The 26,207-nt window shown below is 36.5% G+C and overlaps 2 protein-coding genes across 5 annotated transcripts in view; one reads left to right on the top strand and one right to left on the bottom strand.

The window, feature by feature from the left end:
• The window catches only part of LOC124173147, a 34,081-nt gene extending 9,963 nt beyond the window's left edge, over positions 1–24,118 (bottom strand). Inside the window, exons 1-7 of one of the 2 annotated variants that reach the window (XM_046552663.1) lie at positions 23,714–24,118; positions 23,463–23,600; positions 19,238–19,405; positions 17,421–17,579; positions 7,277–7,480; positions 5,158–5,328; positions 2,133–2,409 (exon numbers count right to left, since the gene is read on the bottom strand). In XM_046552663.1, the coding sequence (XP_046408619.1) occupies positions 7,418–7,480; positions 17,421–17,579; positions 19,238–19,405; positions 23,463–23,600; positions 23,714–23,809 (624 nt within the window). In that variant the 5' untranslated portion in view covers positions 23,810–24,118 and the 3' untranslated portion in view covers positions 2,133–2,409; positions 5,158–5,328; positions 7,277–7,417. Of the gene's footprint in view, positions 1–1,472; positions 2,410–5,157; positions 5,329–7,276; positions 7,481–17,420; positions 17,580–19,237; positions 19,406–23,462; positions 23,601–23,713 lie in introns of those variants that run through there. The other variant, XM_046552662.1, reaches the window with a different exon arrangement.
• Positions 24,119–24,602: 484 nt separating this feature from the next.
• Positions 24,603–26,207, top strand: part of LOC124173130 (zinc finger and SCAN domain-containing protein 2-like) — a 342,671-nt gene continuing 341,066 nt past the window's right edge. For 2 of the 3 annotated variants that reach the window (XM_046552636.1, XM_046552637.1), the window contains exons 1-2: positions 24,604–25,038; positions 25,155–25,292. In XM_046552636.1, coding sequence (XP_046408592.1) covers positions 24,850–25,038; positions 25,155–25,292 — 327 coding nt within the window. In that variant the 5' untranslated portion in view covers positions 24,604–24,849. Of the gene's footprint in view, positions 25,039–25,154; positions 25,293–26,207 lie in introns of all 3 variants that reach the window. The other variant, XM_046552638.1, reaches the window with a different exon arrangement.

A 26,207-nucleotide genomic window follows, 5' to 3' on the forward strand; every position in this document is an offset into this window, starting at 1 on the left:
TTGCATTGCAAATGAACTGCACTGCAACAAAGACAGTAAGGTGTGGGACAGAGAAAGTGATTTTTCTCAGATCTAGGCGATAGCAACAAAAATAAAAAATAACTGTCATGATATAGATATTCATCAGTGATTCTTGGTTTTATTTTCTCGAGAGTAATGATATTTAATTTCATAACATAAAAAATGCTATCACTTTGAGTTTTCCCATGCGATACCCAGATGTTCAGGATTTGCAATTGCCCACACCTTCAGCTCATAAAGTAGACCTTACTACTGCTATCGGGCATCTAGAAGGTATAAAGAGCAATCTGTTTTCATTGAACTTGCCGAAAGACTTCGGTAATTGAATAATAATGGATTGAAATTGCAGACACTTCTTCACTTTTGTGGTTGGATATCAGGGTGGCGATATTGATGCGTAAGGCAATAAATTCATGCGAAAGATATACAGGAACACTTAACTTTAGCAAATAATTTTGACTAATAGATTTTACATTGATGCCACGATAGAGTAATGCAACAGTAAGAGGTAAAATTGAGTTTTTGTTTGCATTATTTACTTAATGAGCCAGCATAAAAAATATGGGTTGCTTGAGATACACGAGGGCCCAGTTTACTTAAGTACATACTATCCGTTCAGTAATTCAGTTCCACACTGCATGTTAGCAGTGAGTTATTTAGTTAACTATTTTCTTGCATTTCCTGTTTCCATGACTATGATCCATTTCAATTTTTTTTACTTTAAAAATTCAAAAGAAGATAGTAAGATCTATGCAGTATGATAAGTTCAGGAGCCATGGCCGCCCTCTTTTTAAAAAGTTAAGAATTGTTCATTGTACCATGTATTCATATTTTATGTGCATGGGTTTTTACAAGGGAAAATTCATCTTTGTTTCTGAAAAACATGTGCTACCAAGAACTTGACAGGTAACTAATCCATATCTTCAACAAAATTGTGAAGTCTCTTCTAGGAGGGATCCAGAGTAGTGTATTAAATTGCGCAATGCCCTTCCAGTGCATCTAAAAACACTCCAACAATGTCTGTATTTGAATGCCAGCTATTGTCATTCCTAAAGTCGAAGTATTTTTACAGTGTGGAGGAGAACTTCTTGTACTTTTAATCTGTTAGTAATTACTTCTTATGTACCAACTTCATCTTAAATTTTGACCAGTCAATTATATTCTTGTAACGTCACCAGCATGGAATAAATTATTATTATTTCCAATTTTCATTACTGAGGAACCATAACTTTCAGTTATTGTGATTCCAACCCTTTTAGTCGCCTCTTACGACAAGCAGGGATACTGCGGAGGTATTCTCGAATCCCCTCTCCGCAGGGAATGCTTTCCTAAACAGCTACCATTAAATGCCTGTTACACTGAAGAGTAATTCAGATGTTTTTTTAAGAATAATGTGTAAGCAGCCTAGGTCTTTGATTGTGAAACTTGGAAAAAAAATAATATGAAGTTGCTAATTCACAATCAACATTTTTATTACAACTGAAAGTTACGTTGCACATGAATTGCATATATTCTCTTCCAGAGTTAGGAGAAGTTTGACTGCAATGTAGAGGTAAATTTACTGTATTCCAGCATATGCAGATTGTACAAAAATTAACGATTTAAGGAAACTCATTTGATCACCCACTGTGGTGCAAGTATAGAGAAAATACACTTTCACAAGCAAAGACCATGACATGATCACATCAACAACCTAATTTAAATGACATTCTACAAATTAATAAAATTCTAAACTGTATACCTTGAAATGTCTGTGGTAATACTTACTGAAAGTTACTTTGGCAGAAGTCATCAAGCAAAATCAAGTAGTTGACATATATGTAAGTATTGCAACACAGTTATGAGCAATTTAAGGATAAAAAGATTATATTGCACAAGCAGAAACAAAGGAGAGATTAATCTTTATTTATCACAATCAATCGAAATATTGTCAGAAAAATTTGCCAAAGGTTGTTTCACATTTTTTAGTGTTTCGGGTAAAATAGTTCAAATTCAGGCCACTTTATTTTTTTCAACAGCTCTTTCATTCGTTACTTTCCTATTCCCAAGGTGAGATTTGTTAGGTAAGATACTTAAACAGTGAAATGCACGGTGGACACCATGGGTTTCACCTCTTGATGCTAAGTTGTGCGCAAGGCATATCCGGAATTCTTTCTTGCCATTAAAACCAGTCTCTTCTGTGCCTGGATTAAGATGAATGTCTCATACTTAAGTACTTCTGGGTTAACATCCATATATCACTTCACAGCCTGGAGCTGAGCCTCAGGGACTCTTGAGGCATGGCTCTCTGCAGAGTATCCAAATGCTGTTTGGATAGACAGAGGGAAGAGATTTCCTGTTGTCCTGGTTCACCTCTGATCTACCTTTTACACATCTTAAGAAATTCATCTGGAACAGTCAAGTAAAGAATACCTACATGAGAATAATTGGAAAAACAAACTGGATAAACTTATAACTGCTGCATAAAATTATATGTATTAGAAATGATGATTAAGACAATAATACCTATTAAGCATATTAGGAAATTTAATATTTTTATAATGTGGGTATACCACAGTTCTAAATATATAAGACCCTAGAGGCAATTCCACAGTTAGCACTGATGAGACTACATAACCACTAACCACTTCTAGCCATTGCCTAGAGATGTTACAGCATTTTGCAGCCTCTTATTAATGGGAGCAGTGGGAAGGGAAGTGGATGAACAAGAGACTGTTCAGGCTTGCTTAGAGTAGAGATTATACCAGAGGTTACATAGGTCAAATTCCAATGCAGCAACACCACTTCAGTATATACCACATATGTATTCTCCAGTACATCTGTGGAGCATTGCAGAAAACGAGAACACACTACTTATGACCAAAGCCCTGGTACACCAATGCAGCTGCCAAAAAATTATTAACCAAAGTAAATCTCTAAAGCACAATGTTGTGCTGAAGGATATGCAACAAATTTGCAGATAAAAATAGTGACTTGCAAAAAATACCACCTTAAAATATGAAGCCATCGCTGAGAGAATCATTTCATCTACAAGATGGTTGGTGGAATTATGGCAGCTGCAGGATGGAGAATGAAATGTGCTGACATAGAGATTCAATTTTTAAGTCGTATGGTACTACCATGCATACATTATTGATGAATTAAAACAGAGAAATATTAAAAGAGACTATCCCCACTTAAGTGAGAGACAATACTATGAATTATTAACCAGTCATGAAAAAACAAATGCATAAAATTCAGCAAAAATTTAATTCATTTGATAAAAAATTTTGGTGGGTTACGCATACAACACGGAAAACATATTAGAGTTAAAAATAAGGAGATGAATTTACCACTTGAGGCTTTTGAACATGAGTGCATTACATTTAAAAATTCAATTGAACTGGGTATATGCCAGCAGATCCCTTCAGTTTCACCAACTGGCAGGATCCCCGATCATGGATGCCCTAATGTCACCATAACTCAAGACCCCTTCAAAAAGGCCCCATTCCCCTAAAATATACTTTTCCCGTTAACATTCATGATAACACAGAAACCTGAAATCAAAGATTGAGGGAGAACCTTCCACCCCTCCATGGGACAACAGAGTTCCACATTCCTGAGTAAAAAATTGCTGGAATGGGTAGATAGGCTATATGTGCTAGTGTAATCCAACAAACCTCCTTCAAGAGCCCATGCATTGATACATGATGCAATATGCTTCTTATTACAGCACACACTGGCAGCATGTCATGTAATGATATATTTGCTAAGCTAAAATTAAAAAAAAAAATGTTTCTTGCTGTTATGGTTTTTAATTTTTTTATTGCATGCATTAAGTACTAGTGATTCATAGTCCTGAACAAAATATTCCCCACCAGCCATGCAGAACTGCCACGAATTTCAACTAATGCCAAAATAATATCAAATAACTCATACAAGGGATCAGGGTAAGTTGATATGATGTGAATAAATTGTAAAATAACATACTCCAAAGAACCTTCTTTTTGGAGCTAATGCATTAATATATCATGCAAGGTGCCTCTCATGAAGGCAAATGAATTGCAACTATTAAACTAAAATAAATCTCTTTTGTAATGTTGATCAGTTGATTAAATATCCATTCCCACCATAGCACTTATACCAATAAACACATGATCACTTAACACTTGCGTTTCGTGTGCACACATGACTTTAAATGCAAAAACAACCAAGATTTTCAGTTAACAGAAGAATTAACTCTTAATGGATGGGCTCGGCTGTGGAGATGACATGGTGAGTTGTCAAGATGGACGCTAGACTTGGCAGTGGACAATTGATTATCAGCAATCAATAAAATATAGTGAAATCTCTGGCAAGGAATTGAAAATAGCCTCTCAAGAAGATTGCAGGACAAACAGTTACAGGTATGTAAGGCTGTGACAGGGAAAATGACAGTGCAAGAACAATATCCAGAAGGAAGCTCAGCTAATCAACACCCCCCTCCACGAACCACGAAGGAACAGTATTACAATGCATTTATTCAAGAATTAAAAACTTCTTTCTGTCATGCACCAGCTATTGAAATCGAGAGCGGCTTCATATGATACAATGGGTTTAATTAAACTGCTGCTGCGTGCAAATTAAATTATAATTTAGAGACTTCTACAAAGCTTTCAATGCCATTTACTCATTAAAGCCTATGTGTTTTCACTGTCTTTGATAAAGAAACAGCTATGGTGACATTGACGAAAAACGAAACACTGCGGAGATGGAAAATGTTTTTAAGAATCGTAATGTACAGTAATATCCATCACGTCCTGAGTTAAAATAACCACATAAGGAAATGTAAATGCTTAATTGGTATAACAATGTGTTATGGAAGGACAATAACATCATTAAAATATAACCTTTTACAATTGCTATGTAAATAATAGTTATGGTGTACAGGTCACTTAGTGACGCAATTTTTTGAAGCACCCTTACATGGCTGAATAAAGGAATATATTGTATTCCTGAATCAATGTATCAAAATTAAATTAGTCTAAATGATTTTGATTCCAAATACAACGAACACATTGATGCCAAAATATTTCCTTTCGATTTGAAGGAAATTAGCAGATCATTTAATGGTAAAAAAGTTTCAAAAATATTGTGAACACTGCCTTTGTTGTGTACCTGAGAACTGGAAATTACTCATCAGCTGATGAAATCTAACGTTCCTCCCCAAGTCATTGGAACCTATTGATAATATCATTGGAGAATAAAAGCATCCAACATCCAGCAAAACTCTCTGCAATTCCGTCATGCTCTTTCCAGATACCCAAACTCCAATGGCAGCTGGATAACCTATGAGCAAAGGAAGCATTTAGTACAGAAAATAAGTTGCATTAAGGATTCGTTGAAAATAGAAAAACTTCCCCTGCCTCTCTCAAGGTGGAACCACAGAAGAGACACCAACCACACAAAACGGCTGTCTCCCACCATTATGTGCCCGTTAATCTCGGGTCTATCCATGGAGAATCAAAATCAATCACACGCGGAACAATAGCGATTGACTATGACAAGGCAAGTGTGGCCACCATAGGCAGGGTGAAGATCAGCCAAACAACTCCTCCTTCCATGCCTCATAAAAAACACACCAACAATGCACTCGGTTGAAAATCAGGAGGACCTATGTCTCTCATCTCCGGATTGGCATAATTAGCTACTCTTTAAGTTCAAACAGGCAACCGGGAAAAAAATGTTAGTGACCTATACATTATTTCCAATGCCACAAACACATTGATAACAGAATGCTCAATTTGAATACACCTATGGTGACAATGTAAAATGAACACAGTGAACATGTGTAAAATGTTTTAAAAAATCAAGGAATCCTATAATATGCCCATACTCCACATTGAGTAACAAATTGAGGAAATATTTAAATCACAGGAAGGAAACATGGAATAGCAAAATGGCAATTCATTGAACACATTGCTAATTTATAAAATAACAATAAAATCCATGAAAAACAGAACTTTTATAGTAAGTACATAAAAAAGGTTAAGTAACATTGTTTGCCACAAAGCACCTTTACATAGTTGATTGTAAAGAAATCGTGTGACTAATTCAATATAATAAAAAGATATCGCTTTCAGTGCATTTAACCCTTTCTCAACTAAAGACAACAATATATGTGAGGACATTTCTTGACCCGGGAGACGAAAGCCTCATATTTTCTTCACAGGATTTCTTATGCAAATAAATGAATGCCAAATAATTACGTTACCTAGCTTTCCCCCTTCCACATGGGGGTTCCTGGAGAGGGCATAAGCCCTCAGATGTGAAGCCATGCCTAACGGTACTCTTTGAGCATTTAGCCATCATGTCCTGCCCAGCTTCGTCAATTTGCTATAAGGCTGCATGTTAAGAAAATATTGAGTTTTTCTGAAACCAGTGGCTTCACCTTGCATTCTTTACACAAATGAATCCTTTAGACATATTAAATGCAAAAACAATGACTTTCGACCTGTGATTTAAAGGACATTTTAGGGTTGCCACTCTGCCTACATACTGAAGTTTACCGTTTTTTCCAGGTTTTCACGGTCTCAATGTCACCAAATTGACAGTCTGTTAATAAGCCAACAATAAAACAATCACCAGCCGTACATCTACTAAAAATTAACATACCCGACAGATGCTGTGAATGTATATGCAGCGATGAAAGTGATGTCTGTTATGAAATCGCCTATTGTTTGCAAAATTCAGGAAGGCCCAACCCAATTGTGCTCTTTCCCGGACACTGAATACCATAGTCTCTTCTAACATGCTTATGCCCTTAGGACATTCTTCCATCTGGACACTGGAAGTCCTTTTTTAATTCCTGGCCAAGAGATTGTTTTTTTGCACACGTTGTTATTACCACACAGTAACTAAATTTCCCTAACCCATTTCAAATTCAAAAGGGAAGTGAACATGTAACTTATTTTAACATAAGTCTAAGTTATTGTGAGGCGTAAATAATATTTCTTTTAAAAACAGTACCTAGCAATGCAATAATTTAATGGTGGACTCGTGGGCTAGAGGGTCAAGTACAGTGCCTGGGGTAATAGCCCAGCACCCCATTGAGTTGAGACCCAAATCAGAGGGAAGCAAACAAGAGAAGTGCACTCCTCTCAACATTACACCTCAATAGAGAGAGATTAAAAATATTCTAATGCTATGCGTAGAATGGAAAACATTTTTATTTGGCAGAAAGAGCTAAGTATGCCATCTTAAATATGGAGTTTGCCTTAATCAATAACTCACTGACCAGAGGATCTTGCTCAACTCCAGCAGCAAGCAGCTGTTTTTGCGTGGCCTTTACCCTCCAATCATAACTATAGCTGGAAGGTGGAGCGTAACTCAAGACACTGGGGATTCTGAAAACACAGTAGTCCTCATAGATACTGTTTTACCTCAGCTTGTCCAGACAGACAGAACAGACGCATCTCGGGAAGCCATCTGACTGCACAACCTACAAATCAAGAGGAGGGAAATTTTTCATACTAATAATAGATCCAATGAAATCATTCTGTCAAATTCTCCTAAGTCGAAATTCCGATCATTGAACAATGATGCCAAGTCATGAAAGTCAATCGATAGTCACAGTATGGCTTGATTAGGGCTGAAGTACGAGAAAAAATTCCTTTAAGTGTAGGGCCCCACAGCAACAATATCTCTAGTTCTGTCTATCAATTACACCTCAACAATTACCATGATTCTAAATGCATTATAGAAATAAACAAGAAAACTACTGACTTCAATTTGAAATAAGTCACACATCACTCAAGAAGTTTTTCAAGGATGCCCAAGACAGTGGAGCAATAAACATATCCCTCCAGTTAGTTTTTGACCTCCGATGAATACGTAGGAGTCAAATGTCACAGAATCTTTCACGGGAATATCAGGACAACTACCATGACAGACAAAAGGTTTTAAAAGTTGTTCTAAAGTATGGTGCTGTCCACATATCAAGAGGTTATACATATAAGTTACAAAGTTACACATTGACCTTATTGGGTGTCTCAAAAGCTGTTTGATGTATTTTTCAAGTATTTTCATGAAGGAACCTTACCTCAGCAAAAATGTTACCCATTCGGGAAACTCTTCAGCTGCATGTCTCTTCGGCATTAGTTTGCCGTTAGTCATAGTGGAAAGAATCACCATGAAGAGCCTAACTCCCGCAATCAGGGTGGATAATATCAAGACTTACATATTAAACGGAAAGTCAGCTATCAAAACGATTCGTAAAATTTTCTTTGAGCATTGGCGTTTGCCTTAGAAGAACAGAGGACCACAGGTTATATGACAAATTTAGGAAGGGAAATTTTTTCATCATGGAACATCTTAAGATGAGGAATTGAAAACGACACCCAACAATGTTATCAAAGCACAGAAACAGTTGTGGGTTCTGTCTTCAGCCATCAAGATCCATCCACCATCGTGCACTTTCATTGCACATTTCCAGATCTGTGTTACAATACCCTTTAAAAATTCTAAACTTGAGGCCTTATAAAACGAGAATGGTGCAGGAGCTTCGTGAAGGAGATCATGTCTATCAAAACCATTTCAGTAACTGGATGATTGACAAGCTTAATGAAAACCCTTTGATCACATTCCATGTTAGTATCTTATTCATTCTGTTGTTTTATGTTATTTTTCTTTGATCTTACTGTCTTTAGATAATATTATATCAACTTGTATGATGAACCTAAATTAAAAATAAATTTCATCCACTGCCTTTATGTTTCAGCTTATGCTTTTGGACGAAGCAATATTTTTCAAAATGGTGCTGTGTCTTCAACCCACACACGATATTGGGCGACAAGTAATCCCAAGGTACAGCGTGAGTGGTCGTTAGACTGAAATGGTTTAATGATGTTCATGGCCATTACAGCTAGCCATGTTTTTGGGACATACTTTTTCGAAAAGAATGTGAGGACAGACACCTATCAGGCTATGCTGGAGGAAAGACTTCACCGGGATATGGAGCGCGAAAACTTTGGAAATGCTGAGGAAGTGTGGTTGCAGCAGAATGGAGCTCCTGCACACAGGTCTAAGGAAGTCCTCAATGTGCTGAAAGAGAAGTTTGGAAATCGGCTGGTGTCCATGGGGACAGAAGTTGAGTGGCCACCAAGAAACCCTGACCTCACTCCGTGCGATTTCTTTTTATGAGGATATTTAAAGCAGTTAGTGCATAAAAAACATTTAATAATGTTGTAGAACAGAAAAGAGAGATAATAAGATGTGCAGAGTTCATTACCCCAATTATGTTTGAGGACATTTTTACTGGATCATTTGTCAAGTGAATTAAATTATGCCAGGTAGGGGAGGGAGGGCACATTGAATAATGGGTACTTTATATTTATTTTTATTATTATTTAATACATATGACTTTGACTTTGCCATCAATATAAACAAAAATTTTGCTTTCATTGTAATACACAGTTAAGTTTGAAATTGGCTCAACTCAACCCAACATCCCTTTCTTAATCACTAATTTAGTAACATTGAAATGGGAACGGCACCACCCTTTAGAACACATTTTAAACCTTTAATTTAGCATGGTGTTCACCGCTCCATTGTCTTGGGGCATCCTTGAAAACCTTCCGGCTAGAGGGTTAATTCTCTGGATATTTTTGTGCAAACCTCAGTGAATGTTGGCCACCTTATGACCTCAGGAGGGTAACGACTTAACAAAATGGGCACTATTCACTCACTAGGTCACCCTTTGGTTGGTGACATTACTTTCGTTGATATATCAAAGCATGCCTTCATGATCTTTGACTCCCATTATGACCTATGGAGGTCAAAAAATCAACAATACTGATAAATGAACTGCAAAGCTGTCGGAAGAACCCTTAAAAACCCATGGTTCGACACGCTGGTTGTCACGATGGCCCGACGTTTACTTCTAAGACCCTTGACCCCCATTGTGACCTCCTAAGGTCAAAATATCAACAATACTGATAAATGAACTGCAAAAATGACTAAAGCACCCTTATGTCCTTGACTGTGACCTTACTGGGTCAACAATTGAATTTTCGTGAACGAAAGTGTTATTTTCGGTTTCCTCGTATCCGAAAACCTGAGAATTGACATTCTGATCAATGAAATTCTGACTTTTTTCTATCTCGATTTTTTTAACATTGAAACCCCATTAGGCAAATTCATAATAGGTCTCTGGACAAAATATTTATATCCCTTCAAATACTAACTAAAAATCGTAAAAAATAGAAAAATTGTCATAAAGGCCACTTTAACACACTCATTTCACATATTTTCTTCAGAATTTAGAAAAGAAATGACCGAAACAGCTCCAAAAACACACCCACTTCAAAACGTAATTCCATTGGCCAGCCGGAAAGTGACGTCAGCTCATGCAATCGTGTGGGAAATCCAGTGGCGTTGCGCATTGTCACCAAATTTCTCGGTTTATTTAACAACTTTAACGTGAGATTTTATTTCTTATATATCTTTCAGAGGTTTTATCATAAAAAAACAAACGCCACGGAACCTGGTTTCACCAAGGCTGACCCCGGAAACTTGCCCAAAATTATAACGGCTGCAATGTTTACTTACATAAGCAACAGAAACTGCTACATGCAGGCTGAAAGCAGGGGAGTGAATATGCATAGCTATGGAAATATAATATCACCGGCTCTTGTAAAATACATATTAAATGTGTTTATGAAATTTAACAATGAAATTCCATTCATTAGGGTCGGACGGGAAGATTACGCTGACGACGCCATTGGCACAATCTAAACATATGTTCAGATTGCCATTGGTTGTGTGCAAATTATGCACAATGAAAACGGATGTATAGTAAGAGCTCCTGTGTGCCCCGAGCACAACCTATTACGTGGAGAAACGAGCTTTTGAGGAGGACGGTGAGGTGGAAGTTAACAGCCTTTCTTGCAATGAATGCATAGCTAGTTCTGAGAGCAGTTCAAGTATTGTGTAAGTAGGGCTGGGCAAAATTGAAATGCACAAAACCTGTGACTTGGCAGTTTGAAATCTAAAACAGTACTCGAAATACTTTTTGAACTAAAAAAATTACATTTGTAAGCCGGCTGGTCGACGGCCGACAGAGGGCTTCGGTAATATTTTTACAACACGTTCCATAGGTATTTCGCTGGAATCCTCATTCCATGGACAGGTGAAACTTATTTCAGTTCCAAAAAATGTCCTCAAAAAGCAAACCACGGCATCACCTTATTCATTAATCTCCAGAATTTTCCCTACATAGTGAGCAACTGACTTTAATGCCCTATCATAACCAATCAACAAACTGAAGTAAGCTATCTTTATTAAATAAACCTTAAAAATAAAAGTTGATGAGACGACTCTAATTAAAAGACCTATTTTTATAAACTTCGGTGTTTTGCAACATTTAAGAAAGTTTAACGCAAGAACTGCCAGACAGAAACTAAAAGTTTAACGCAAGAACTGTTAGTCAGAAACTAAAAATTCAATCCATACTTCAACCTTGTAGCCTGGGGTAAGTGCGACAGGGGGTCGCACGTACTTACCCCAGGCAACAGGGTCGCACTTGCCCCGGAAGGAAGGAAAGGATGGTTACGACGGGGAAAGTGCGACCACCCATCTAAACCAAATATAATGACCCGAGTTCCTAAATTTAAAGTAAAGCAAGGAAAACCAATCCATGAAGAAGAGAAAACAAGATATAGTTCTTACCTAACACCTCCGATGCGTTGATTCAGAGGGAACTGCGGTATAGCCTCTCCTCACAACCAACTATGACTACGAGACGAACGGACGGGCATATTTCCCAAGCATGTGGAACGAGAAATTAAGGGATAAGTATTACAAAGTCGTTGGCTCTGGTTTCATAACAATGTGTGGAATATGTTGCACGACCGCCACCTGCTTCGAGAACGGAAATACGATTTACCTGAAGGGGGGTCGCACTTACCCCACCTCACCTTATAGAAACTAAGATAGGCATCCCAAAAAACATTTAACCTGTCCTTGCCCGTAAGGATAGTTACAAATAGTACACGAGATAGGTATGTTTTAAAAATATATATTTTATTTTTTTAAGTAAAACTTCTCAAATGTTGCTCTATATGGTTGCATTAGTCTCCCTGAGGAATATAAATTTTTTCAAAAGTGTCGGGCAGAGATTCCCTCGAAATGGACAAAGCCAGCAAGTGAAAAACTTTCCACTGGTGAAGATGAGTAGGTATAGGATTGTGTCAAATATGATAAACATTGTGTTAATATTAGAATTAATTTTTTTCATTCATTCACATTCGTTGGCACTTTCTCATCTGAAACAATCTCCATTCTACGTCTTGGGTGACCGCACGAAAACATCCATCCGGAGCACTTCCAGCCGTATTTCTGCACTTAGGCACAATGCAGTACTTGAAGCTGTACGCTGCGACATATCGAGGAATAACTACGACACGAAAAATACGGCGTAATAACCACAATATCTCCGCTGTAAACTTCAATAATGTGCACCGTCAAGGTGGTTAAGAACAACACTATTGCATGAGCTGACGTCATTCAAGATGGCGGCGGTGCGAATTACGTTTTTCCTTGATGGTTTGTAAGACGTATTTTAAATGCTCATAATAAAAAAATAGATGACTTTACAGCCATATTGTTATAACTTTTAGCTTAATAATTACACCTACTTTCCAGAAACGTCTCTGCCTAAATAGGCGTTCAGAGACCCACCCCAGTTCGGGCCCACATTATAAGGTCAAAATTCTAAAATTTTGCTTGCATTCCGCAAAACATATGACCTTTCCCCAGAAGTATGCCAATTTTCACGAATATTCGCTGGAGTGGGAGTTACTTAAATTAGAGGTCAAAAATGACGCACCACCATTGGGACAGTCTGTACAATAACGTAAATCTAGGAAGCAAGATGTATAGATCAAAATTCCTGCGAAAATTTTTGAGGGAGTTGGTAGTCATTTATAAGGAGAAGATCAGAAATAAAATGATCTCAAATGAGCTGAAAAGAAGAAGAAACAGGAAGACATCTTATTTGCTGATTTATCAACACGTGAAAGTGCTACGATGAAAAGAAAAGAAATAAGTGGTATAGAGCGTTCCACATTTAGTTGACAGTACGGGCCTTATGGATAACAGTGTTGCCAAGCTTCCGCTCCGCCGGCAGGCATCCTAACAGCGTATGCAACCACACATAATAGAGCGCCAAACTGGTTTAGTTCAAAAAGGAGTTAGGGATCGCACGAAAGACGACGTAAATTAAGGCATTTTTTACCGTAACTAAAATACCTTTGCTGCAATATAAAAGGAAAAGTCTTTTGTTATTTTATGCACGTACTTATGCAATGCACAAGCTGAATAATGAATAATCTGTACTGTAAAAAATAACAATAAATTGAAGGATAATAAAAATTATCGCCACTCCTGAATGAGACAAAATATCTATTCCTTCCATGTTATGCAATATTTTTTGGCTCTGGCTAGTATTACATGAAAGGCGATGTTGTATAAGACATTATCAATCTTTAATTTTTCAAAATTTTCCCATACTTGGTTTATTGTAAATTAAAGATCTCTTTTTAAGCTGACATCTTCAAAGCTAATTTCCTCAATGTTCTCATTCCTCCATCTTGTAGTAGGCAAGGATTCCAATTTCCTTGAGTAGTAAGAGGCATTATCTGCCACTATAATTGAGCCATCGAGTAAGTTTGCAAGAAGTGAGTGCTCAAACCATGAGCGTGACATCAGAGGCCAATAAACAATAGGTTTATGAGGTGCCAGTAGACTATTTGTCCCAGTTTTAGTAAAACCTATGCATCTCTCAGTACAATTTATTTTTTAATATCTTAATTCCATCATCAGTCATTGAAATAATTATCCTGAATAATTGATAGGTTTAAAAAATGTATGCATACTGGAAGATGCAGCACAATCTTGACATATAGCGCTTATTACTTTTTCATCCTCCTCATCCACAGCGATTTCCACAGTATAAGCTTATTGTTGTCAGTTAATGTTCTGGTGTCACCTTAGCCCCAACAGTGCAAAGGCTCAAAGCTATTAACACTGGAACCTAACGAACTGCAGAAACACGGTATGTCTCTCTTAAGGCCTGGTTACACAGTGCATTAACCCGTACGGGTTAATGTATGAATGCGTGTCTGTTTGCATGTCTGAATTCATGGATGTTTGCGTGAATGAGAAGCATGAATGAGCAGTTACACAGTACAAGCATTCCTACAAGTTTTCACAAATTTTCTCGTAACGCGAGGCATTTAGTTTTTGTTTAATCCCTTTTCAGTGCGCAAAATTTAAATGTGAAAACAGTATCATTAGGTAGGAAGCAGACGATACCTACCAGAAAATAATTCCCTTTGCATTTTGCAATTTTGCATCCCATTTTTTTTAAAGGTAGTGGAAAATATTGAGCAAGAGTGAAAATCGTGCACGGATAATCTGTAACATGGATTAACCGCAGCCCGATAATTGGGAGTCTGCTGTATTTACAACCTCCTTGCATGCATTCCTTTTTTTGTCACTCGGCATTTCCATGGCAGTAATCATCTACAGTACTGTCTTTCTGCCAAAGAAAAAGCATGTACGCTAATAGCAATTGTAACCCCATGCTTTTATTTAGCAGGGTTCCTGCTCTAACTAAATACAGTAAAACCTCTATGTAGTGAACCTCTTTACATCGTAAACCTCCATACTTCGTACCAACCCTCCAGTCCCGTCAGATTTACATGTAAATTTATAGGCAAACCTCTATATAGTGAACCTCTTTATCTCGTAAAACCTCCATGTATCGTACCAACAAGACAGCCCCAAGACGGCCTAACTACCTCCGCAAATCGTACCGAGACAACTAGAGACCATTATTGCAGCCGCGATTACCTACATGGAATGACATTTTCAGCGATAAATGTTTCACGCTTATTTTTTTCTTATACACCTTTAATAATTTTCACGTTAACCATTAGTTAGGGCATCCAACTATCCTAATCATATCAAGTGATGGTAAATGAAGACAGAACACATCGTTTTCTCTCGAATCATGGTCAAAATCACGTGATAGCACTCGCTTTCTTTTACTGATGGCTTTATTTTCTTGTAAGTGCCTACATACTATGTTCAGTTAATAAAAGAGGCGACCAGCGTAGCCTTTAATCACTTACTGATGGAAATATTTCAACTAACTTCACTTCCATCCAAGGAGACAGAATTACTCGACCGCATTGCTACTTCCGCTTCTAAAATGAAAATATTTCATGAATTTTCCGCGTTTTGAAATAAATCAAATACAGTTTCGCAATTATTTTATTCCCATGTTTCCCGATGGAGCACTTTCTTACTACCCCCTTGGTTATTTTTTCGATGCTTTCGTGAACGATCGTAGTTTAAAATTTATTGCGCTTAGCGACAGTCACATGTCTTGCCTGCGTATTTTTGCCGCGAAATCTGACTCTTCCATCGGGAGTCCGGGACGTCAATTTCTAGCAATACTGAACGAACATCAATCCATGCGCGACAGTGATAGGTGAAGGAGACAGCTAATTAGCTAATACGCGGTAGGGCAATGAAATTTTTTACCATCGCCGCTGCATTCTGAAGTAGTCCGCCCATCATTATCACTAGGAAATTACGACCTTTCGCAGACCTAGCGTTTCTGTGTGCCCTCGACAGAGTTTTTATTCGGAACGCTACGTGTATTGTATTTTGCAGAGAGGGAATTTAACAAAATTTTCAAAATTATGCTCAATTTTTTGTCTATTTTTGCAGTAGTCACGTGTTTACTTATTTTTTATAATCTTAAACAAGTCACATGTTATAAGAATGATAAATCAATTCTTAAAGATATAATTAGGAGTATTCTCAATTATTTGCCTTAAAATATGAAAATTACTTAATTAATCATAGGCTGATGATGGATTTGAGAAATAAAAGAAGGCGACTGCTTGACATTACCACATAATTAGCAATTTTCCTAGCCATCAACGAGGACAGGCAGAAGGCAGTGACCTTTGGAATACCTTCATTCACCCTCACATCTATTTTAAACAACCGAGGAAAAACAGAAGAAACTATATCAAGGCTGCACAAATAAAAAAAACTCAGGCAGTTAAATACGAGGATGAGGAAATTATGTTTAGAAATATAAAACTATTGTTCTTTCCTCTGAACACTATCAGTAAATTACAACCCTTAGACCAGTGAATTATTTCTTAGGTCAAAAGGCATTAACGAAAACAGCTAGTGATTTATTTATAGTGAAAATGACATTAAAAAGTGCTCGTAGAATTGAAAACATTATTTCAAAAGAGTTTGAAAAAAATTTTAAGCAAACCCAAAAACTGATTTATTTTCTAATAAGGCCTCTTGAACAATTTACTTTTACCTTTGTGTAATCATTAAATTGTAAATATATGTTCACCTATATGTTTAAATATATTAATATCATGGGTTAAAAGACAGTAGCACCTTTCATTTCCCAAGGATATGAAAAAATGGTGCATACCACTTAAACCTCTCTATAGTGAACCTCCATACATCAAATTGCCTAAATTTTGGTCCCCTCCATTACGATGTAAAGAGGTTTTACTGTAATAAACTTGTGTCATGGAATGTCGTCAAATTCACGGCCTGTTGATACGCCATTTAGGGTGAAAATATTGCTCACATGACAATCATCGGCCGCATATTGACTACAAATTTAATAAACGCGACAGACGCCGTGAGTGCAAACGCAGCAATAAATATGCTATCTCTCCTTATGTCACCTATCATTAGTAAAATGCAGGTCCTGGTTGTGAGCGGAAAAATGGAAGTAGTAGGGTGGCAGGGAAGTGAAGAAGTGTCTGATTTTTCACCAGGTTTAATGATCACTGTACCGGTTACCAGTCTTCCAATCACAGGTTTATGTGTAGTCATGGCACACGGACCAATAACTGCTCTGCCAATACACGAGTGTAGATAAATGCATGGACAGTGTCTGCACGTGTCTCGGCCTTGAAACATGACCGAATTATCGATTTTTCTTTTCATCCGTCAATCGTAGTCCTACAACATATTTGGAGAGATTTTTAATGTTTTATGATGATATTCATGGCTATTTCCAATTTTTTTCATGGTAGACCAAATTCACAGCTTAGTCACGGTTTTAAGGCTATCACGGTTGAGTTGGAACCCTGATTAGGGATGCTTTTAATTAGGGATGGATGGATCCAGGATTTTTTTCGGACCTGGCTTCGGATCGGATCATTGATTTTCGGAGCCGGATCTTTGGATCAGATACTTTTGGATCAAAGTGCATTTTATTTTATTAAATATTGAGCAGGAGTGAAAACCATGCACGGATAATCGCTAGTCTTCTGTACTTGGTCTACTATAAAAACTGTGTCGATCAGGGAGTATCCCAAACTCACCACCTTGGTTCTGGCATCACTGTTTCTGCATTCATCCCCTTCATCCGAATCGCTCTCCAGCATCAGACAGAAGCTCTCCCCCTCATCATATTCCTCAGATTGCTGCTTCTTGGGAAGATCGCCTTCAGATCCATCCGCCTCCGCACCACCTTCGAGGGTCTGCCAATGCACAAGGTATTCAGTGTTTATTAAAGTTCAATGAGTTCAAAAAACCCACACCAAAGGTTTATGGGATCACCTCACGGGTTCACCGGAGTTCGAACCCTTTATTCGCCCATTAGTGGATTGGCGGCAGTTTCTAGAACCATTTTCTGGATAGGTTCCTAATCTGTGATAGACTTATTTCAAAGCTTCATATCTGATTGCTCCAAAAACTAATTGAAAAATATCCTAAGAATGAAGATACCTAAATGTAAAGTGAGATTCTGCATGGTATAGGATAAGAACTGTATACTGTCAGAGACTCAATGTACTCTAGAGCCAATGAACCAACCATGTAGTCAGAACAATGGCACAAGAACTTGGTCAAGGAAAAAGACAACACTATAATGTTCAGATGATTAAGTAGAAGATACAGACAATGACCTTGTAGCATACACCCTAACAACTAGAATAACAGTAGCATTGATAAGCAAGTCCAATGCCATGGTTTTGTTCCGCCAAAGTGTGATAAATGTTTGCTTGCCTACATTAAGGAAGCTAATGTGATTAATATTCTACTTATTCATTTGCTCGATTTGTTACATGACTTTTGCAAATTATAGTACCCCCAGAAAGAAATAATTTGTCTCAGCACTTTTTTTCATCTGATGCACTATGAAGATTTACAGGTTTACTGTAGAAGTCATGAGGATTCCAAAAACTTATTGCAAATATCCTATGGGATATAGGAAATTCCATAAACTCATGTTTCATAAAATTTTAGATAATTTTGCCTCAAAAATATGGTTCTATAAAACATCAAATTTTGACCTAAGGCAATATGTGAATATAGCCATAGTATTTTTTCTAATATTTTTTACGGTATGTCCCACCACCTTCAAAAATATAATTTATGGCTTTTTGTTTGCTTTACGGTGAAAAAATTATTTAAAATGAATCCATTTTCACAACTTTGGCAGTAACTTTTGGTCCTCCTTCAAGTGTGATGAAATGGTTTTCTTTATCTCAGCAAATATTTATGATATGAATCTAGTTCAGAATAAGTTCCAAAATTAAAACATTTTAAAGTGCATATTGTTTTTCTCCAGATAATAAAAAATGTACTTTTGAAATGGAATATTTTAAGGAATTCATTAAACTAACCCATCGTTGCTTTATAGACCACATCAAAATACTTGATACATGTCAATACAAATTTACTTTCTCCATTTTGTATAGACAAAAACTTCAAAAATATGTTTTACTTAATGCTTGTTGTACAACTTTATGAAATCATCGTGAGATTCTAGCAACTCAGAGAAAGAACTCTAGAATACTAAACTTATTAAACACTGCCTTGCTATAGCCACCACCCATAGATTGAACAGAGATTCGACAAGGGTATCCAAAAGACCAATCCAAGGGATAAGAGACATTTCTGTCAAGATTTTAGCAGTGTTGCACAACTGATACTGACTAGCATGACAAAAGATTTGTGTGGTACGGCTTTTTGCCTAACAGGCTACTACTGGACCAATCCAACAACTAAAGGTTGCTTGATAGAAAGTGACTGCCCATAAAAATACTTTATGACAGACACACCCTCATTCTTCATACAACTGAGAAACTGAAGGTGGTTCACCTCAGGTTTCATTGCATATAAGAATAAAACTCACCAACTTGTCATCCCTGGGCAGTAGGCAGTCTGGAACAGGAATACATATTTCAGTTGTTTGGGCTGAGTATGTGGGCTGTGAATTGTTTTCAATCACGTCTTGAATGCAGTCCTTAGCCTCCACAGAAGGCTCCAAATTATCATCAGATGCCCCTCCTCCTTCGAAACTCTGCAGACAAAGTAATAGAGATAAAACACTAACCTCCTTAAAAACACATACACGGGATGAACTAAAGCATTACAGAAAAAGGATGCTGAAAAAATTGTATCTGCTTTCACTTAAAAATGGAGAGGCATCTGCACGCCTATTAATCAATCACTGAAAAGCTACAGCGCTGACTGAAACGAAATTTAGCAGGAAGATTCCTGATATTCTGAGTTCATAGTGTCTTTTTAAAATTTATTTGGGGCCATGTTAGCTGGCCCTTCACTGAAAACTGTACGATAGACAATTTAGATCAATGTGATATATCATTTTTCAAATTACAAGAAATCAATTTAAAGATTAAAGATCCAAATTTTTGTAGTTAAAAAATGAAATAATTGAGTTTCTTACTGTTACACACAATTTGCTTCCAAAAATAATAATTTTCGGAGCACACAGTGGCTTTTGTTAGGCCAAAATCACTATTTATTCTTATCTCAACTGGAAAGTTGAGGACAAACATATAAAACATGTTTTCAATGTATTTATTATGTTCTAGACCTGCTAATATTCAAATATAAATTTGGATGAGAATACATTCAAATATAAATTCGGATGAGAGAACAGGGTTAAATATTTTTACAGAAAGAAAACAAATCTCAAAATCATCTCCTCCGCTAAGGCTATTTTACGAAACTGTTTTTAAAGTAACCCTGATATAATTATCCTTAAAATTTGCAAAACCAATCATACCACAATTATGTATTATGCTCTATATAAAGTTCCTGCTGCCTGTCAATATATGGCTATGGAACTGATTGCTGGTCGTTTTTGAAGCACCAGAAACATCATGACTCAAGCTTAGACATTTGGTGAACAAACTCCTTGATGGCCATGATGAATTTATCTCACTAATAGATACTTTGTGTTGTGAGAAAATTCCTGAGTGTGAGCCAATTAACTATCATTTGTGGGAGGAGATGGTTTCCTTCTTTCATTCAAAGAGAGCAGGATATAAAGTGCATCAAGAGTCCCATTAAGTTAACCAAGATACTGCTCTTAGAGAAACAACGTTAAATTATTGGTATCACTGCTTCAAACACTGTAATTCCAATGATGACGACTGACCATGTGAAGGAAGACCAAAATACTTCAAAGAAACTTAATTAGAGCCATTGCTTAAAGAAGACGAATGGGAAACTCAAGAATGGTTTGCTTTATCTTTGAAGTGACCCACCCAGCCATTGCATGCATTGGTAATTTAGTATTAAGCAAGGAACTAGGGTTCCAATGATTCAACAGTGATTCTACAGCATGTAAATGCTCCACCTCACATTACAAAACACATTAAAACCCATCTGGAAATACTCAAATGCAAAGGCCAAACGATCCCTGCAAATTCTCCAGGCATTGTACTCAGTGATTATAACTTGTTTCATTCGATGGTACACGATTTGACATATCAGCAGGTGCACCCACATTAATACATTGAAAAATGGTTTCATTGAGGCATAACATCAAAAGATGATCACTTTAACCGCTATAGTGTCCAAACACTGCCACTGTGATGGGGAAAGACGGCAGCTAGCGTTGGACAACTTCCTTCCTTTTACACGTCACCCATAAGAAATTAGGATATTTAGCTCAATTTCCATCATTGGGTGGATAGAATGTTAGTAATCAACCAGATTTTTAAATTATTAATCAAATCGACCTTTAAAATACAAAATAAATATACCTAGCACAAAAAATCATTAAATCTACAGTTACATGAAAAAGCTTCTCACCATAGTTATCAGCATAAACTCAAAGACACTAGAAAAATATAAGCAAAAAACATTAATCATTACAATATGTACTTGGAAAATATTTCTGTCAGCACACTTCAAACTCGTGGAATTATATTGATCTACCAATTAAATCGGCATCCCATTCAAAAATTCACTCAATTACTACACATTATGTTATCAAAATAAATTTTAAGATAGCTTTCACAAATTAGACCTCAAAATACATTGTAGACATTCAAAAACCTTGAACATACATTATTACACCTTATTTAAGTCAATAGCGTCAATAAATTAAGAATTCAATAACCTTGTCAGGCATGCATATGAGGCTTGGAAAACATGTGATAACTCCAACATGTTTTCCAAGTGTAGAGTTTTGTGGAAGGTTACTCAGGAATTCCACCAGGTCAGGGGCCGTATTCTGTATCTCCAAACTGATTTGTGCGGCACTGATTCATCAGGAGGTACATCATACCAACTAACGGTAAGCAGTCCTGCGATTCTGTATGAACCCGATTGGTGCAACACCAATGTGGAAACCGGAGATGTCGCAAACCGTACCAACTCAAAAAAGGTGTATATACGGGTGGGTTTCACGAATTCCCCTATGCAAATTGTGCGTTTTATTTCGTTTTTCCCTCATCACTGAGTCATTAAAGAGGTTTGTCACAATTTATCACTCTCTCCATTCTATTTCTAATTATCTTTTCCTTTTGTTATGTGAAGGGAGTAAATAAATTATGATAGAGTGAAATAAAGCCTATTCCAAATGAGTGAAAGTGATATCATTAATGAGAGAAAGTGATAAAATGGTGGCAGACCTCATATTTATTAACCAATACCTTACATTTATGTTAAGGTAATCAATAGTTGATGAAACAGTAAATTATACTGGCCTATTCAAGTTTAAACATTGTGGAAAACCTCATATTTATTTGTTGATGAGGGAAAAACAAAATAAAATGAACAATGTGCACGGGGGGGGGGGGATTCATGAAACCCTCTACTTGGTGGCCATTCCAATACATTTTTGGTGTCCGTACGGCTATCAATGATCTCTCTTTTTCTTGCTTGTGCCGTACTGCTTGTGTGCATACAGAATCACATAACTGCTTACCGGGAGTCAGTGTGACGTCCCAACCGACGAACGGTGCCACACTGATATGTTTGGAGATACATAATACGGCTCCTGGAAAACTCGAATAAAGAAATGTCAGCCGAGATAGAGTTGGAGAATCTGACCAGGTGCAATTATGGGGCAACCTTCTGCATATCAGACAGTTAACCTTTAAACTTATTTATACCAAGGTCATATTTAAAATTGCTAACCACAAAACTTAAAGGAAACTTTTAAATTTTATAATGCATTTTTAAAATTAGAATACAGTTTATCTGAGAGATTATTTAAAGAAACTGTTTTTATGACCACAAATACTAATAATTTCAATAAAGGCACTAACAAAAATGGTTTTAGCCATAAATTTTGTCATCTATTTAATCACAGTTGATGCAAATACTTAAAAAAAATTATATTAAAATAGAGCAAGCAGTTACAGATGAGATGTATCACATCAAAAATTGCTTTCTAATTTTACATCTATGGATGATTACATTTTCTAGGATAATTTTTGTCCACTTAAATTAATTAGTAATACTTTTCCCATCATGCCTTCATTGTACCCACCATGAAATGCCTTGAATACAACCAATCAATTTCCGAAGCGTCGCAAAGATGCTTTTAATTATAAATAACCTTAGCCTCATGAGATCATAGTTAAAGGTGAGGAAGAGGCCCCCAACAACAGAAGGATAATATGTTTACGTGCACATGAGACTTTATTTGACAACGCATCAATGTATATACGCATTTTTCTGTATTGTTTACAAACAAACTAATTTCCGGGTCTCTGACACTTCATTCTTTCGCAGCAATTCGTCAGGGATTTGTTTCTTCACTTGAGGGCCGTTCATGTCCCCCATTATTGTAGGTTAACAAAAGGTATGCTTAATTATCTTTTGATCGTTAATCGAAGTGCATTTTTAGTTATTACTCGATTTAATAGCCACCGGCAGTTATAAAACATTATATTTCTCCGATTGTTTCACCAAGCGACTAATCTATTACAAAATTGAGGTAATCCTTGGTAATTCATGCTATAACTATTCCAGTCCACAAAAATTTTCTCCCCAGATTCCTATCGTTGTAGACAAAAACCAAAGAGTGTCACTTTTAACTCTACGAAACTTAGACTACACCAGTCTACGAATGAGAAAAATCGAAACGTACTCACCTTGCAGCAACTTCTCGGCAAACTTTTTCTCAGAGCTGCGTTTGATACTAAACAAATCTTTTTGAAAACGCTGAATTCCGTCTGTTTCTTCAAACACAGTGGGCACACGGTAGTGGGAAGGCCATCTCCCACAGCAATCTGAGATGTTAATAAACAATTTATGCGTCAACAGAATTCGGAATTATCTTGGAAAACAAAATGAAGTAAGCAGCATTATAAATAAAATCGATAACATGCAATGTGTAACTTACATGTAAGCCGACTAAATCATATAGGGCTTCCTTCGCAGTTATTTTGCTTGCTACACTAGAAGAGAATATGTTGTAATAATAATCATGATTCTTCATACAAAGTCTGCAATGGTCAATCTCTGAACTCCTTCCAGAAGAATCCGAGAAAATCCCACTGGTATGACTCTTGTTTTCGCTTCAAAATATCAATCAATATTTAAAACAGGTCTATCGCCAAAGAAATCATCCACTCAGCATTGACAAAAATAAAAAAAATCCCACAAGGAAACTACATTCACTACGAGTACGTGTGAAAATGAAATACTTTAAAATGCTCATCAAAAGGAATATAAAAGCCAGCAATTATTGGATCGCCTGTGAGATATATCAGGACGCAATAGCATGGACGGAGAAACGCTGCTTGTTAATATATGACAATGCAAACAAAACTCGGTGCAGACTCGATGTTTTGTAGTTACCATTTTATCCGCCACTAGCACACCTATAGAACAGGCCACACATCCGCGTTTGAAGACAATTTTATTTCCATTTGATAAAATAAATGAACGCTAATTTAAAAATCATGTTTTTTTTTCAATTTATTGTAAAGGAACTATTTTTGGTTAATAATTTTTCAATCTTTAGGGCAGAAATGGAATTTAAGCCCAAATTCGGCTTGTACACAGTCATATTCCATTTACGCAATTTAAATCTAAAAAGTGATTCTAAACTTCCCGTTTTGTAGCATTATTCGTTTGAAACTTGTCATTGAATAATATTCCTCAATAAATATCAATATTTTCCCACTAATTGTTGATAATACCTTATTTTTCGATTGTAGGCCTATTGCAGACGTTGTGCTCTAGCGGTGCAACACGCAACTAAAGTTCTCTGTCTGAACTGAACCTCGCTTGCCTGATCAGATACTAAATAGGGCGCTGAAATTTTTGTGAAATATTTGCTGTTTACTCTGATGCTATGTGATTTCTTTTTGAGGTATTATTTTAATGTGAGCTTATTGCGCCCTTTCCCTTGATTAGGCCAATGTTTTTGCATAGGTGTACGTCACGGAAATATTCTTAACATATTGGGAATTTCGAAATCACTGAGTGCAGTGTGGATGATTTGGTTCAGGAGTGAACTGGTTTAGAGATTGAATGATGTATTGCAGTGAAAGCATGAGTATTACCATTGGGGATTTCTCGAAGTCTTCAGAAAGGAATTCCGAGGGTACCCCGTGCAGACTTTGCATGAAGAAAAATGATTATTTTCACAACATATTCACTTCAATTGTAACAAGCCAGATAACCGTAGAGGATGCCTTATATCATTTAGTCGACTTAAAAGTAAGTGATGGATTACATTTTATTGATTTCCTTAGTTCTTGTTTTATTCCATTCTAGGCACATATTTTCCACGAAAAGTCTGAAATGTCTTGCATATGGTTTCATTCCTTTCTTAGGTTGCTGTTGGAGATGGCCTGCCTGCTATTATATGTTCCCTGTGCCTGAAAAAGCTCATCGAATTTAATGATTTCAGAAATATTTGTCATAAATCGGACGCAGAACTGAGAAAATATTCGTCTGGAAATTACGTAAGGGTGAGTTGTTATCATTTTTATATTGGAAGCCTCGTGTAACTTCCAAATAATGTGTAATTATTCTCGCTAGCAGATATTAACTTGTTCGTGTTAATGTACCGTGTATCCCGGCCTTAATAGTTTCAATTTCATGTCGACTTTAATGTAAAATTTAGCCAAATGTTTGTATATGTGGTTTCAACAGGTTACAGCAATAACTTGAAAGGGTTACTTAATCATGTACCCATTTGATGAATCATTTGCCACGGCGGGCAATGTTAAATGCTGAGTGACTGTATCAACGTATTGAATGAAAAATTTACTAGAAAGCACTTTAATTAGAGATCAAAAGTTAATTGTGCATTAAAAGGTCCAGCAGGTTAAGATGGTGGAAAGTGATGGAGAAAAAGAAGTTTAAGTGTGTATTTTTTATTTTGACAAATAAAAAATATACACTTAAAGTGCATCCAAAATTATGTGTTTCCCCAAGGTTTCAGGTCTCAGCAATGGGAAACACACCAAAAAAATATAAACGCGATTTTTACTTTTTTTAACCATCTCTCTAGTTTTTATTTTTGTAAAATCTCTTTCTTGATTTTAAATTGCATTTAATTATACTATCATCCTGTTTTTTTTTCAAAAATTTTGAACCAAGAACTAAACTTTCCATAAGTTTGCAAATTTCAAAATTAAATTAGAAATTTTAGGGAACAATAGAGACGCCAAAATAAATATATGTTGTTACCCTTACATTAGAGTGTTATCCTATTTTTCATATTTTTAAAATTGGTGGAACACGATCAAGAAAATGAATAACAGGTTTTTGCCATTTGCTTATATGTATTCCAGGAGGATATTTGATTTGATTATTGAGAGCAACGATTGTTTATCAGTTTCTAATATCATTGATTAAGAATTGACATTAACATAAACAAT

This window comes from Ischnura elegans (genome assembly GCF_921293095.1).
Source record: "Ischnura elegans chromosome 13 unlocalized genomic scaffold, ioIscEleg1.1 SUPER_13_unloc_4, whole genome shotgun sequence".
Classification (NCBI taxonomy): Eukaryota; Metazoa; Arthropoda; class Insecta; order Odonata; family Coenagrionidae; genus Ischnura; species Ischnura elegans.